This window comes from Tenrec ecaudatus, chromosome 6, assembly GCF_050624435.1.
Source record: "Tenrec ecaudatus isolate mTenEca1 chromosome 6, mTenEca1.hap1, whole genome shotgun sequence".
NCBI classification, from domain to species: domain Eukaryota; kingdom Metazoa; phylum Chordata; class Mammalia; order Afrosoricida; family Tenrecidae; genus Tenrec; species Tenrec ecaudatus.
This window is the reverse complement of record NC_134535.1, coordinates 134,535,779-134,551,161: the sequence shown is the minus strand read 5'-3', so window position 1 is coordinate 134,551,161 and position 15,383 is coordinate 134,535,779. Positions and strand designations below refer to the sequence as shown.

At 51.6% G+C, this 15,383-nt stretch overlaps 1 protein-coding gene across 1 annotated transcript in view; it reads right to left on the bottom strand.

Moving 5' to 3' along the window:
- The window catches only part of CACNA1C (calcium voltage-gated channel subunit alpha1 C), a 728,086-nt gene that overhangs the window by 22,940 nt on the left and 689,763 nt on the right, over positions 1 to 15,383 (bottom strand). The window contains exons 37-41 of the mRNA XM_075552255.1: positions 14,200 to 14,365; positions 13,504 to 13,631; positions 11,833 to 11,929; positions 10,041 to 10,143; positions 945 to 1,046 (exon numbers count right to left, since the gene is read on the bottom strand). Coding sequence (XP_075408370.1) covers positions 945 to 1,046; positions 10,041 to 10,143; positions 11,833 to 11,929; positions 13,504 to 13,631; positions 14,200 to 14,365 — 596 coding nt within the window. The remainder of the gene's footprint in view (positions 1 to 944; positions 1,047 to 10,040; positions 10,144 to 11,832; positions 11,930 to 13,503; positions 13,632 to 14,199; positions 14,366 to 15,383) is intronic.

The following is a 15,383-nucleotide window of genomic DNA, read 5'->3' as shown; positions in this document are numbered from 1 at the left end:
AGTCACGGAGGCCCTGTGTCCACAGGCACGCGTGTACATGTATGTAGACACAGTGAAACCCGTGAGAGCCGGAGCTTGGTGGACTGCCTTGTTTCGCTGGGCTTCCTTGGTTTCCCACCTGCGACTGGACGCAATCTTACCCCTTCTCTATCCCCATCAGCAGGGAATTCTTGAGTGCCCCTTCTCTGACAAGCGTCCACCTCCCACGGCTCCCGCAGTTGCCACTCCACTGTAGGTGCATGCCCTTTGGGCCTTCTTCAAAATGCCAAGGACCCAGCGGCAGCAATATTCACCGCTGTCCCCTCCTTCCAAACGCAAGCTTACTCGTGGTGCGTGGATGCGTGGGAGCATTTCATCAGCTAATTATGATTTAGGCCACAGTGTGCGTACATTGCGAACCATCTGAGTTTAGGGCCACTGACACGAGTTAAAGCTGTGCACCAATATTTTGGAAATGATACTAAAGACAGTTACATGGTCTCTGTGTTTCTTTTAGGCGAGGGGCAGGGCCATAGCAAACAGGTTGCTAGAAAAAGGCACTTTGGGTTGGCTGCCTGGGGACGACTGTTATGTCAGAACAAGAAGAATTTCGGGCTCAAGGGGGCTTCCTGGGAGTCTTCTTTCAGGGCCGTCAGCCCAGAGGTTTGAGGGTAAATGTGTCCACCGCGGCATTTTCCTCCGAAGGCCTGCCCATCATCTAAGCATGAAAGGGCCTTGCCCGGCCCCCATCTGTCCAGTGCAGGGTGGGTCCCTGAGGCGCTCTTGTCCCTTCTAACCCATAGGGCTTTTCAGTCCTGTAGGAAGGCTCTGCAGAAAGGAGGCCCCCCCAAAAAAGCACAAGCTGCAGGGACAGCCCCGCATTTCTGATGATTGCCACCGCTGGCGAAAGGGGCCACCCGAGACGCTCGTGGATGTGTCCCAGTGTGGAGGTCAGGGGTACTTACCACCGGCAGGGGGCACCACCTGGTCCAGGAGCTTCATGCTGGTGCGCTTCCAGATCTTCTTGATAATGGCCCGCAACTCCTCGTTGGCTTGTTCGAGGTTCCCTGAGAAAGGGCAGATGCAGAGCTCAACAAGGGGAGACGCAGTCCCTGGGGGGGGGGGGGGGTTGATGTACAAAGGGAAACCTTACCGACCAAGACCTGACTCCTTCGCTGTCATGGCGTCAATTCTGACGCTTCTGACCTTCCAGGACAGAGGAGGGCTGTCTGGGTTTCCGCGGCTGTAACTAACACTTTAGGGGAGTAGAGAGCCTCCTCATTGTCCCTTGGAGCGGCTGGTGGCTTCAAGCTGCTCACCTTGTGGTAAGCAGCCCGACGCAGAACCTGCTAGTGGTCAGTGTGATTTTCTTCTTCTCTGCCTCGCCCCTCCCCTTGCTCCCACTGTCCAATTCTGCTTCTTTCTCCCTCTCTCCTGCCTGTCGCTCAGTCCGGTCAATACCGCAGTGTCGCCTCCTGCCGCACTGCATCTCTTCCGTGAGAGGCCGTGGACGCCTGGGCTGAGCTGCAGGGCCCTGGGCAGTGTCAGCAGGACAGACTCACTCGTCCACACGACAACTCCCCGTGCCAGTGGGCAGGAAGACGGCTATTCCCTATGCTCCTCCTTGGGCTGCCAGCAGGAAACAAGGATGAATGGAGTCAAGAACTCACCCTCATGCCTCAATTTTCAGCCAAGCAACAGACAAGTCTATAAGGGGAACTAGGGAGGTATGCACGCTTAGCATACTCAAATATTTGACTTAAAAGGGTAGCATTTATCCAGGGACAAAGTTCAATTGGATTAAGAAAAAAAACCCGAAAAACTCACTGCTATGGAGTCAGTTTTGATGCACAGCGACCCTAGTGGACAGGGTGGAACTGTCCCTGTGGGTTTCTGTGACTGTAACTCATGGGAGTAGAAAGCCTCTTCTTTCCTTCTCAGCGTGGCTGGTGGTTTTGAACTGCTAACCTTGGGGTTAGCAGGCCAACGGCTAACCATGATGTCACCAGGGCTCCCCAAGGAGGAATGGAAATAGGAAACAGACAGACAAAGTGGGCTGAATAGTGTTGCATTGTGGGGATTGGAATCAATGATATGGCAAAAATGTGCATGAATTGTTGAGTGGAAAATGGATTTTCTCTGTAACTCTTCACCTGAGTCAACAATACAAAGCTTTTTTTTCTCCAAGCAATTTGTGGGATTTTTTTGGACACACTAGAAACCACTAATTAAAATAATATGCAAACCTACTTCTCTTCCAAAGGATCTCTCATATTTTTTCAAGCCTCAATTTACTTTCATAATGGGGTTGGCAAACTTTTGAGACAGAAGAGCCAACTCGATGCCTCGCAACAAGTTAAAAATTATGCGAGGGCCATACGTATATTTTAAAAGCAAATGGAATCACCATCGTCTGAATAAGATCCTTTAGACTTTTTCAATTGTACTTCAGGACCACATGCACGTACCGGAAGAGAGGCACGTGGCTCGCCAGCCACCGTCTGCCCATCATTGGTTACATGATTGTGGACTTTTACCGGCAATTTTTTGACATCCACTAAGTATTTTAAAGTGTTTTCTTACCATATTCTGAGAGTGTTGAATATTATGTAGCTTCTGTGATAGGGACACAGAAGACAGATGGCGAAAGAACTCCTTCACACCCCTCTGTGTTCAGGAAAACAGTTCCCTGCAAATAGTCTCTCTTCCCAGATAACCTAGAAAGACTCAGAGATATCCTCTTGTTTATCTGTGAGGACACACACACACACACACACACACACACACCTGTGGGCGTTGAATCTGCCTGACAGCAACCCTATGGGCAGAGTAGAACTGCTCCAAAGATTCCAAATCTGCCACCTCTTCCTCCCTCAGAGCAGCTGGTGGGTTTAAACCACTGACCTTTCTGTTAGCAGCTGAGCACGTAACTAGTGCATCACCAGGGCTCCTTCAGGCCACATGCAGACCCTCCCGTTTCTCATTCTTTGCCTATCAATGGGTAGCTACCCAGCTGGTCACTGCAGACCAATCAGAGGCAACCACTTTCCCTTCCCCCAAACCCACCTTCAGCCTGGGATGACATACTGCTCATCTTTTTATGGTTTCACTGAGTATAATTAAGTATATTTGGTTTTCATTTAGTCGCTTTACTTTTTATTTTTTAAATAATTATTTTTAAATCATTTTATTGGGGGCTTTTACAACTCTTGTTACAATCCATACATCAATTGTATCCGAAGTGTTAGTACATATATTATATCCTTCTTTTCTAGACATTTACTTTCCATTGAGCCCTTGGCATCAGCTACTCTTTTTTTCCCTGCCCCCCATCCCTCATGGCCCCTTGATAGATTGTAGACGGTTAATTATTTTCAATCGCACACCCACCGCTGTCTCCTTCCCCTCTGGTTTCTGTTGTTCTTTCTTCTGGATGGGGGTGTGTGGTTGTGTGCCATTCATTGTTAGTTAGTTGCTTTCAAGAGAGCATTTATTATAGTCTTAATCAGGACAAGACAAAGTCATATTATCCAGATGAGGGAGACAATTAGCACAAGGTCATAATGGTGCCCAAGGGCTTGTTGGTACACAGCACTTTAGAGAGGGCATGGAAAGTCAAGGAAAGCTGTCACCAATGCAAGATGGGCAGCAGACCAATGCGCAAAAGTTGCAGGTGGAATTAGCAGAGTGAGAATGAGACCCTGATTGGGATGTGCACATCGTGGTAGACAGATCTGCTTATAAGACTGGTCCAGGGGCCTCTCCAAGGCAGTCTGGGCACGACTCAGGAGTATGGGTCACCCTTCTGCATACCATGATCTCCATGAAGCACACTCCCAGGCAAGCCCCAAAGGGAGACTGCTCCTCCTTGGAGTGGATATGCAGGCAGAGGTACTGTCCTCCCCAGTGCACTACCTGAGGGCAGGATTATTTTGTCTACCCCTCGCTGATGTTCAGAGGGAATCCAATGGAGGTTTAATCCACGTGGGGACTCTGAAAATACGTTTTGCGTTTTTGCCGTCATCCATAGACTTCTGCAAACGAGGTGCTCAGAATTTAAGCTCCAATGTAATTCCCCCCTCTGATCATGGATTTTATTATTTACAATGCTTCGATCACACAGGCTGGTGTGCTTCTTCTGTGTGGACTTAGCTGACACCTCACTTTGATGGCTGTTTATGTTAAGACAAGACTTTAAGACCCCAGACACTATTCTTTCTAATAGCTGGGCACCTTCTGATTTCTTCATAGCACTTTATCTTCAGTGATTACTTCACGTGGGCAAGTATTGAGTAGGGCTACATCATAAGGACTAATTGCTCTTGGAGTAGGGTGTAAGATTAAGTGTGAGGTCAAAATATCCAAGGTTTATCCTAGTTCATGTAAGCGGCAGCATTATCAGTTCACTGAGAGATAGTGTAAGTGACCTTCCGGGACCTTTGATAATACTAATAATTGTATCATTAATTATCATTACTGATAATTTTTTACATCCTCCAAGTGAATCTAGCCAACAGTATACAATTTAAAATACTTTTAAGACAAGGGGAAATATGTAGGAAAATTTTTTAGACTAAAATACATGGCATGTTCACTTCTACAGGTTAAAAAACTTAAGCGACTGAACTCTGCTTAAGGAAACAGAGAGGATTAGACACGGCACAGATTTCAATAGTGCTCATTTACTAAGGCGAAACTGTCTTCAGAACTAAGGCATGTCATACACACAAAGAAGAGAAAATACGGAAGTGCCAAAATGCATGGTTGTCTTAATTTGCCAATCACTGAATTATAAAATTATAAAATCAAGAAGTTTGAACTGAAGTCCAATGACTTCTAAATCCACACCCTTGGGATAGCAGCATCATCTCCTTCTCACTCTAGGGCATTTCAGCTTTCAGTCTAAAGGATGTGTGACCCATCTTTAAGGTGCCCCTCCTGTAGCAGAGGTTGGCCTACATCGAAAACGTTTGATTTAAGATCTGATGACCTCAGTCCTTTTCCCACTTCCTCTTCCTTGCGTTTTCTCTGAGTTACCATGAACGAAACCCTTTCAGACACTTCTAGCGCTCACAGTAGTCAGTGTTGGAGATGCTCCTCCTGTAGCCATGGCCGCTTTCTCCCTTTCTTTCTCAATCAAGCTTCTCCCTTCCAATGTGTGGACTAGTTCTGTAGTTGGCAGATCCAAAGGGAACGTTTGTGTGGTTTAGACTTGGACTTGGGACACAGCTCTGCCCCTCTGGAGCGGGTATTGGGTCCTCCTGTTCCTTCTGCTCACCAAAGTCTGAAGGGTGAGGATGGATACGAACCTTACTCTCACAGTGTTGATGTTGCCTCGCATTTCTTTCCAGTTGCTGACAAATTTGCCTTTCTTTCCCTGTCTTAGCATTTTTCCACGCATGTGGGAGGAGGGCCTGTCTCTGGCGAAGGCTCGTCCTTGAGTGGGGCACGCGGGCCCTTGGAGAGGCTACTCTGCAAGGTCTTTGTGTTGGAAAGATGAGCTTGCATCCTAGAGCGTAGTTCCCACACCAGGAGCTTTCCCGTTCTCTTGGGAATGCCTGCTCTCTGTACTGGAGCTTACCTTCTGGCCATCGAGTTTGCAGAAGGCTCTGGATGACAGTGAAAGCCCCAAGTCCATCTGCAGAGTCCCCGCGCGGATGAAACCTTCAGCCAGCCATTAACCAGGCCCGTGCAGTCTTGACCGCAGGCAGAGTGCATTCGAAGGTGGACTCCCTCCAGCCCCACAGCCAGCCCTGGAAGGGGCAATGCCTTTAGGGGCGTGGCTGGGTGTGTCCTCGATGGAGGTCAGGATACTGCAGGGCCAGAGGCCCTGGGCTAAACTTGTGAACTCGGTGGTCTGATATGAATGTTATGTGTCCTGGTCATGGTTCTGTTTGCATTTCTGTCGTCCCACCTGTAACCGTGATATGTTATTTGTCCCTTTATGGGGCTTATCAATAGATATTCGGTTTTAAGCATTGTCCGCCACCCAGGTGTCCACTGGCTGAGCTGTGGTGGCTTTTGTGTGGCCACGAATTTGGTATTTCTAATACCAAGAGGGACCATCAACAGTGGACAGATTTCAGCGGAGCTTTGAGCCTAAAACAGACCAGGAAGAAAGACCTGGTGATCTACTTCTGAACGTCGCATCAAGCCGACTCCGCGTCATGTTGACCCTGTGTATCCGCAGGCCCAGACCAGGCTTTGTTATGTTGTACACGAGGCAGCCAGGCGGTGGCGTCGACAGCCGTGCCCGTTATTGTTTTCCCTATTTCTTCTTTAACACAGGAGATTCCCATCTGCCAATTTCCATGCGAGTTGCTCAGTGACGTAGGCTGCATTTCTCACCACGTGTCAAGGCTCTCGGTGCTTTTGCTCCTGCACTCTCCCTTCCCTCGAGTCTTCTCCCCTTTGCTTCCCAGGGATGACTGCCTTTTAGGCTCAGAGAAATGAGGCGAGGGACACAGAGCGCTGTCTCTTTTAAGTTTTGTAGCACATCCCTCTGGCAGTACCTTGGAACTTAGTCTCTCCTTGGAATAGAAAACCTCTTCCCTCTAAACATGCAATAATAGTCACTGTGGAAAATCTGGCAAGTCTCCAAAGAAAAGGAAGAAGGCCTATGTCACTGCGAGTCCACCGCTCTGTGGCCGCCACCATCAGCAGGCGCATGACTCCCTGGCTGCGTGATGCAGAGGAACCAGAGTCAGGGGCCCCTCCATGTAGGGGAGGGAAGAGCAGCCACACTCTCTCCCAGCTTCTGGTAACTCACGCGTTCCCCGGCTTGTCTGCACCTGACTGTCCTTGACCTGCCTCGCTGCCTCTTCTCTTTTCTAAGGACACACTCTGGCCGCACGAGGACCCGGGCCAATCCAGGGTGTGCAAATGTGCACTGAGAGACCTTCCAACAGGGTCATGTGCACAGGTACCATGGTCAGGACTTCCTTTCCGTGGACATAATTCAGTCCCCACCAACAAGCTAACACACTCCTGCCCACGTCTTCTCTATGTCACACACACATGTGTACAGGCAGCCCCGGGATACTGAGTGAGTTCCTTTCCTACATAAGTCTTTAAATCAAATTTGCACCTGATTCAGGACAGTCGGGTACGGTTTATATCCAATGCTCTGAATCAAATGTTTGCTTAGAACGTAGACACGCAAAATTCATGATCACACACACACACACACATTTTTTGAAGCGCTCTGGTAGGAAAGTGGATGCACATTGGGCTGCTAACCTCAAGGTCAGCAGTTTGAAACCACCAGCTGCTCCTCAGGAGAAGAAAGTACTTTCTACTCCCGCTAAGAGTCACAGTCTTAGACACTCACAGGGGCAGTTCTACCTTGTCTTCCAGGGTCACTGAGTCAACACTGACTCCATGGCAGTGAGCTGTTTTGTTTGCTTCTTTTTGTACCACTCCATGCATAATAAATTAAAGAAACATTTCCAGATGGACTACAGTGTGAGAAACTAACAGTGAGGGGAATATGCCTAGGATGTATTCCCTAACTTATAACAGAGGGAATCTGGAAAGCTAGCACTCCACGGTAGGAAAGCCACCACTTTGCTAAGTTAGAGATCAAGTCCAAGTACATTATCCTGCTTTAACTATCATTTCCACAGCTTCCGTCCTAACAGCTCTGCTGCCTTAAAGTGAGCACCTGGGTGACCCTGTCTCCCTGTGGAAGCAGACATCCCGATTTGCTCTAGCCCTTCCCACATGTCACCCAACCCCTCTCCTACCTCCTCCCAATTGTGGATGGGCCTGGGGGAGACGTTACCCCCCAAGCCCACATTCAAACTGTGTGCCATAGCTTGAAGTTTTGGCTTGGCTACTTTAATATTGTCATTAATTTTGCCCGACGGCTTTCAATATACAGAAAGTAACCATGCTGCCCCTGTAGCTCTTTTGAATTTAATACTTGAAACAAAAGGGGGACTTGTGGGATGTAAAAGGGCTTCTCCCCAGGTTGTCTCCTCCAAATATATGTCAAACCTAGATGCTGCTTGGTGCACGTGGTAAACAACTGTCCACTTGGAAGTCAACACAAGCTGCTGAGAGGTTTTTCTCCCTGAGGGTTATCAGCGTCTAGAGCAATCAGACACTAGTGTTGATTCCACCCTAAGTAGGGCCTTCTGATAAGGATAGTGGATTGCCTCCCTGAAGGAGTGCCCAGAGGCAAGGTCCAGCCCACTCAAGGGTGACCAAAGTTAGGCTGCCATCTTGAGTCTAGGGTCCGCCCATCTTGTCACATATACACCCCTAATCCCTCCCCTTCCTATTACTTGTACACCCCTAACTCATCCCCTTCCTGTGACATGTATGCCTATTGTACAACCCCTTCCTGTGACGTATGCAATGACCTGTAATCAGGGGGGCTTGCACGCCCCTGAGTATATATAGACCTTGGTCAGAAATACAGAGACTCTCCTCCCCTCTCCTCCTCCCACTCTCTGCGCAGACCTGGCTGCTGAGATCATGACCGTCCAGGAGGTGAGCATGCTACCAGGAAATGTGTCTGACTCCTTTATTTTACCTTATCTCCTACCTCTCCTATTCTCTGTATCTTTACTATCATTGTTAGATGTTATCACCATTCAATTGTACCTCGGAACCCCGTGATATTGTTGGGGACCGGTTACTCTAACACTACAGCCTCTTTAACATGATACAATACAGTGACAACTGGTGATGTCTTGATATGCATCACAACGTGTAGCCTGTTTGTTGATGTGCGTACCTTACCTTTGAACAATAATAGGCTTCTAGGGGGCTGCTTTGGGTTGTGCACGGGATGTTGGTAACCGGGGACTGGCTGCGTTTCTCTTTTGACAGACAGAAGGGAGGTGCCTGCTGACCCCAGTCGCAGGCGGTGGCATCACTCTGACGACGGAGGGCACGTGCTTTTAGTCTAGTAGTGGAACGCACTGGTTCATCCTTTGAGATTAGCTCACAATTTAACACATATCTAGTTGGATGGCTTCGTCTTTCCCTTCACTTCTGATGTTTCCATTTCCAAGAGGAGCAAACGGAGAGAAGGCACCACGCTGGGTCAGTCACTCTGCGACATCCCCAGGTGCCATGACCGTTCTCATTTTCCAAATGGAGACACCGAAAGAGATTCTCAGACAGCGGTCAGAGCGGGCGGGCGAGCGAGCCCTGGGACCTCCGGCCAGGCTCCTTTCTCCCGGGCCTGCGCTCCTTCTACTGAGCCACAGCTACACACGGGCACCCGAGGCGCCCACGGGGAAGCTAATGTGCACAAGCAAGCACGGAGGGGGGAGACAGACTGCTCGCCAGCGGCCGCCACACCAGTGGGTTCTACTTTCGCTTACGCTGCTCAGCTAGGCAGTCTGGATCCTGCGCCCTGTGGGTGCAGAGTTAGGAGGTCTGAAGTGGCCGTGGGTGGCGCTGCCCAGGGTTGCTATTTCCCAGCTAGAGCCCCAGTCTCAGACGCCCATGGGGTCAGTTCTACCCTGTCCTCTGGGGGCGTTCCGAGTCAGCACCGGCTCGATGGCAGAGACTTGAGTTACCTTCGCCAAGGCTGCTGAGCGCCCCTGGGCTCTGTGGGGCAGTGGAGAGGGAGCCAGTCCCTCCAGGTGGAGGGAGCCCTGGGCGTGGCCTGGCAGGCAGAGCACAGTGAGATTTACTGCCACCTCCGAGTGCCAGGTGCCGTCTGCACAGCAGAGAGCGACAGCCTAGACCTTAGACACCATTGGCCACTATGGCCCTTTCCAGAAACAGGGCCTTGGCCTTTAACCAGGGCATGGAGCGCTTGTGAGATTCAGAAGAATCCCATTGTGCAGGGACTCTGTTCTGCTTCTCCTCTGTCTGACCAAGTGCACCCCAGAGCCCCGGGAGGCCACTCAGAGCAGTCCCCAGGGTTGGCGTGAAGGCTGGGGCTCAAAAGAAATAAGGCTCTAAGAAGCCAACAAAGGTCAGAGGGCCCATGTTCCCAGGAGGGAGGGCCGTCTCGGTGCCTGCAGGGGCGCTGTGGATCCCCGCCCCCCCCCCCCCCCCCCGCCACCTCTCTCTTCTCCAGAGCAGCCCTTCCTTACCTTCCGTCTTGATCCTCAGGGCTGTCCTGACCAGGGCGAAGAGGGTGGCATTGAACATGACTGTCCCGTCGCTGTTCAGCGGCATGTTCATGGAGACCAGGCGCTGTGGAGGAGGGAGGCAAAGCCAGTGATGTCAGCAAACCCTGCGCCCAGGGCCCATGGAGCCTCCCGGCCGGAGGAGGCTGGGGCAGGGGGAGCTGCCAGCTCCCGGGGGTGTCAGTGGGGGTGTGGGGCGTGGGTGGGGTGAGAAGCTTGGGTCACTGAAATGCCTTCCAAACATTTTCAGCAGGGGGTGGGGGGAACCTCAACATTGCCTCACAGATTCCCGTTTCCCCACTGAGTGAGGAGGAAGAGCATCTGTCTGCAGGAGACCTCTGATTCCATGTGAAACCCACTCAGCTGCACGTGCTCGCGGTCTGCTTAGGCATCTGGGTGGTTCCCAGCTGGCCCCAGCACCCAGCTGTGTGGCAGCCAGCTGGGTGCTCCTTGCCAGTCAGCCGAAGGAGAGATGGAGGGACCCTGGGTCTGCTGCCCAGCCATTTCCTAGGCGTCTGCCCCAGGGAGGAGCAGGGGCTGGCGGCACTAGTGTGCACTGCGTTGTGTCGCCATGCCACCCCTACACCCAGCACCAGAATTTGCTTCTGTTTTGTGGGTACGGTGTGACATCAGCACACTCCGGGGCCATCAAGTGACAGCCCCACCCCAACCCCCCATCTCCTCCCAAGTGACTGGGTCCTGCTGCATCTCATGCAGACAGGGTGGACTGAACCTCTGTCCAAGGCTCCCCTTCCACAGAGCCTTCGTTCAGACACCGGGGACTGCCTTCCAGCCCTGTCCTGGCGGCACTACCTACCCCCACCCCCACCCCTTTTACTGTGCATTCGTTCTTCCTATACTCTTGGGAGTCGGAAATCTTTTCTAGACTGAAGTGGCGCTCAGATGGGGAGCGTCTCAGCCACAGAGCAGAGCCCTTGGGGCCTTTCTCTGACCTCGGTGTCTCCCAGTCCCGTGCCCGTCCGTGCTATCCCAACAGGGGCACAGAGGGCCGAGGAGGGAGTGAGGTGGCAAAGGACGGGCAAGGACGCAGAGTGGTAAAGACACTCTTCTGCGGCTGTTGGGACCCAGGTCTGGCATCAGAGTGAAGTCGGCGGAACACGGAGGGCTCCGGGTTTAAGCTGGCACTTGCTTGGGGGGTAAGGGGAGTGGGTCACACCAGCGCCACACGAGCAAGAGTCTCATAGAATGGAGGGTGCTTATCTTCAATGTTATTGGAAGTCACGGACTCGCTGAGGAATCGGATGGGAAGTCCAGGATGCCCTTCCTGGTAAAATGGAGTTGGAGTGATTATGCTATCCCGTTCGGGCTTCACAAATCCTTGGAGCCAGCCCATGGGCCCTCTACTGGCCCCGGCTCCGGGAAAGAATCCCTCACCCTCCAGTCTAGGCTGGGAACGCTCCTAGATGCCTGGGGCATGTCTTCGCTCTGCTGTTCCACAAGCAGCCTGATGGGGCAGCAGAGCTCCACCCTGAACAAGGTCGTCTATTCCGGCCTGGGCGGCCCGGGGCTTGTTGGTGATGAGGCAGTCATTCTATTTCTTCACAGAGGCTGAGCACTTAGAGCTGCCAGGAGCCTTAAGGCTCACCTGGCTCGGGACGCTTTCCTTTAGACACATGAGGTGTTACCCCGTGCCCTCAAAGGACGGAAGAGCAGAGGTCTGACTGAGATCACAAGACAAACAGGCACGCTGCCTCCCATCTTGGCTTTCCCCCCATGGATCCAAGTCTCCGCTTACTTTGCAAGCCACTCGGTGAGGGCAGAGCTTCCCAAAACCCAGTGGGGGCTGGATCCGCCGCAGCAGGGTCACCACATCCAGGTGTTTGATCCGGCCCCTGCAAGAGGAAGGTCGGAGGAAAGAGAAAAGGACACTCGGGGTCATTCCAGATCGCACGTGATGGAGAGGGGGACCCTCCCTGGGGCTTGCAGCCCGCCAGACACCGTGGTACGGAGCCACGGAACTGCACGGCACACGGCCCCGATCCACATCCATTTGGATTTTAACGAGGCATCTCCCATCTGTGCTGTGTTCCAGGGAGAAGGGAGGTAGGAGAGCATTGAGATTCTTAGCATGTACTCTGCTTCAATCAACCAAGAGGTGTTTAATGAGCATCAGTCAAAAGCAATCGGTCGATGAAGGTAACCTTGGATCGGAGGCAAGCATGGAATCGAGGTACGCCTGCCCTTGGGGGCAGTGGCTTACGTGTTGGGCTGTGCAGCACAAGGTCAGCAGTTCGACCCCACCAGCTGCTCTGTGGGAGACAGATGAGGCTCTCTGTTTCAGAGACCCCAAGGAGCAGTTCCACTCGGCCCTGTGGGGTCGCTCCGAGGCGGAACTGACTAGATGACGACGGGCTTCTTGTTGATCTTTTTTTTAAGATCATTTCATCGAGGGCTCTTACAGGTCTGATAACAATCCACACATCCATTGTACCAAGCACACGTGTACATATGCTGTCATCATTTTCTAAATATTTACTTTCTGTTTGAGCTCTTGGTATCAGCTCCTCTTTATCCCCTCCCTCCGCCTTTCCCATCCTCTTTACCCCTTGATAAATTATAAATTATTATTGTTTTCATATCTTACACCGACCGCTGTCTCCCTTCCCCCATGTTTCTGTTGTTCATCCCCCTAGGGCGGGGATGGGGGGTTATGTGTTGATCATTGCGATTGGTTCTCCCTTCCTCCCCCTTTCCCTACACCTTCCCCCTACCCTCCTGGTAACGCTACTCCCATTTCTGTTCCTGAGGGGTTGATCTGACTTGGATTCTGTGTGTCATGAGCTCTTATCTGTACCTGTGTGCATACTCCGACCCGAACTGAAATGCTGTTGATTTTTATATGATTGTAATGTGTGTGCTCATGGGTTACTCCTGACATTAAGGTCTCCTAGCCACTGAAAAACGAGCCACGCTAGAAGCTGATGGGATGGGCTACAAAAGCAAGGTCGGTGGTTCTTGCCCACTTGTTGCTCCTTAGGAGGAAGATGAGGTTTTTCATTCCTCTAAAGCAGTGGTTCTCAACCTGTGGGTCATGACCCCTGGGGGGGGTCAAACATCCCTTTCACAGGGGTTGCCTAAGATCATCGGAAAACACATATTTCTCATGGAGGGGGGTCAGCCCCACACGAGGAACTGTACTAAAGGGTCGCGGCATCAGGAAGGTGGGGAACCACTGCTGTAATGATTGATGGCCTTGGAAACATGGAGTCTTGGAGAGTGGAAATCCACTCCACGGCTCTGGGTTGTAAATTGCTGGCTAAAAGTGCCTGACCTCCTCCTACTGCCACTGACCCTTTAGCCTGGTCTCCGATGCGGGTTCAGTGTATCCAATGGGCCCACCCAGGCCGTCCCTTCTTGCGGTTCGCATGACTCATCGCTTCGTCCTGATCTCCTCCTGGGAACTTACTTGGCTTCAGGGTCATACTCGGCCCAGATCCTCTTGAACTCGTCCAGGTGGTGGGGCCCGAGGATGGACCAGTCTCTCGTCAGGTAGTCGAAGTTGTCCATGATGACAGCTACAAAGAGGTTGATGATCTGCAGAGAGCGGAGAGTTCAATCAGGCCGCTCGCACAGGACCCTCCGACACACTCACCGCCCGCATCCGCGTCGCCAACGGATGCCTGTGCGTGGCAAAGGCCACCTTTCCCCAGGATCACTCGTCCATCACCAGGGGAAACATCAGCTCCAGCAACGGAGGCCTCTTGGCTATAAATGCGATACGGCTCCTCTGGGAGCCGTGTGGAACCAACCCCGCTGGTCGGCCAGACTGGGCACGGCTGCCAAGGAGCAGGGCCGCTCCATTTACCACCTCCTCCTCACTTCTCAGCAAAATGCCCAGAGAGTGGAAGTTCCCTCCACAGAGATCCCCTTGCCTTCCGGGGCAAGGTCACCCGGACAGAGCACGGAATGGGCAGGAACAATGGTGGCTGGCTGGGTTTCCTGAGCTCTGGCCAGGGCTTTCTGTCCATCGCTCCCTGCAGATGGACATCCCTCCAGTCCCTTGGATGGGGTTGCACTGACCACGAGCTGCAGAGAAAGGCTCGGGGCTGTCCTGGACCTGCACCCTCCTGTCCCGTGGCCGTGCAGTTCTGCCAGGGCTTACCAGGAAGGCACAGAGCATGTAGAAGCTGATGAAGTAGAAGACAGCGAAGCTGCTGCCGCAAGGTGTCTCTGCCTCCGTGCTGTTGCTGGGCTCGGACTCCGGGGCACATTTCCTGCCTGGCATGCAGGCCAGCATGATGTCTTGCCAAGCCTCCCCTGTGGCACACCTGGGGAAGAAGGGGAGAACACCTGATACTCACGTGGTCAACCTCATGTGCCCGAAGCAATGGCAGCATCCCCTGGACCCCTCTGACACCCCTTTCTCGTCCCTTCAACTACACCTGTGGTTCTCAACTTGTGGGTCGTGACCCCCTTTGGGGGAAGGGGGGTCCAATGATCCTTTCACAGGTATCAAACAGTAACAAAATGAATGGAGTAGCAACGAAAATGATTTTATGGTTGGGGTCACCCCAACATGAGGAACTGTATAAAAGGGTCGTGGCATGAGGAAGGTTGAGAACCACTGTACCAGACTGACTCTGGTATTACTGGTACCTGGATATTTGGGTCCCTTGGCTAAATATATTAACATTGATTTGAAATTTTATGCAAATGGTAACAGACTCCTCCCTTCCTTTTCTGCAAACGTCTTCTTTTGCATGCCATGTTACGTTTTTAAGAGGAGATGGGGTCATTCTGATGTATTTAGCTGTAGTTCATTCATTTGACCACTGTATAGAATGATGTAGTTAAAATTCTATGGATACACCATTTCCTGTGGAAATATTCTATGGATATACCATCCTATTAATGGGTATTTAGCATATATATACACACACACACACATATAGTGGTAGTTACAAATATGGTGTTAATTTGAGGAGGATTAACAGGTAGAGGTGGAGTCTAGCCTGTCAATCAGGATATAGCCAATGAGACCTCTGTGTGGGCATGGCCTTCTCCTAAGGATTCTGGGAACTCCTGTGTTTCCCCCTTGGAGGTTGGAGACACACTCTCTCTGCTCATTCCCTGAGACACTCTTGTTGACAAGCCACATGGAGACAGGCAGATGGCAGTCAGAGCCTCAGAGCTCAAGGAACCACATGCCAGCCAGCACTGAGATGCCACTACACCGCCACTGGATCCACAAGACTTTGCGCCCACAGGCCTGTAATCTTCCTGCATCCTTCATCATTGCATGTGTCGTGTGAGTCTGAAGAGGGCTTTATAGATTGGTATCAGACA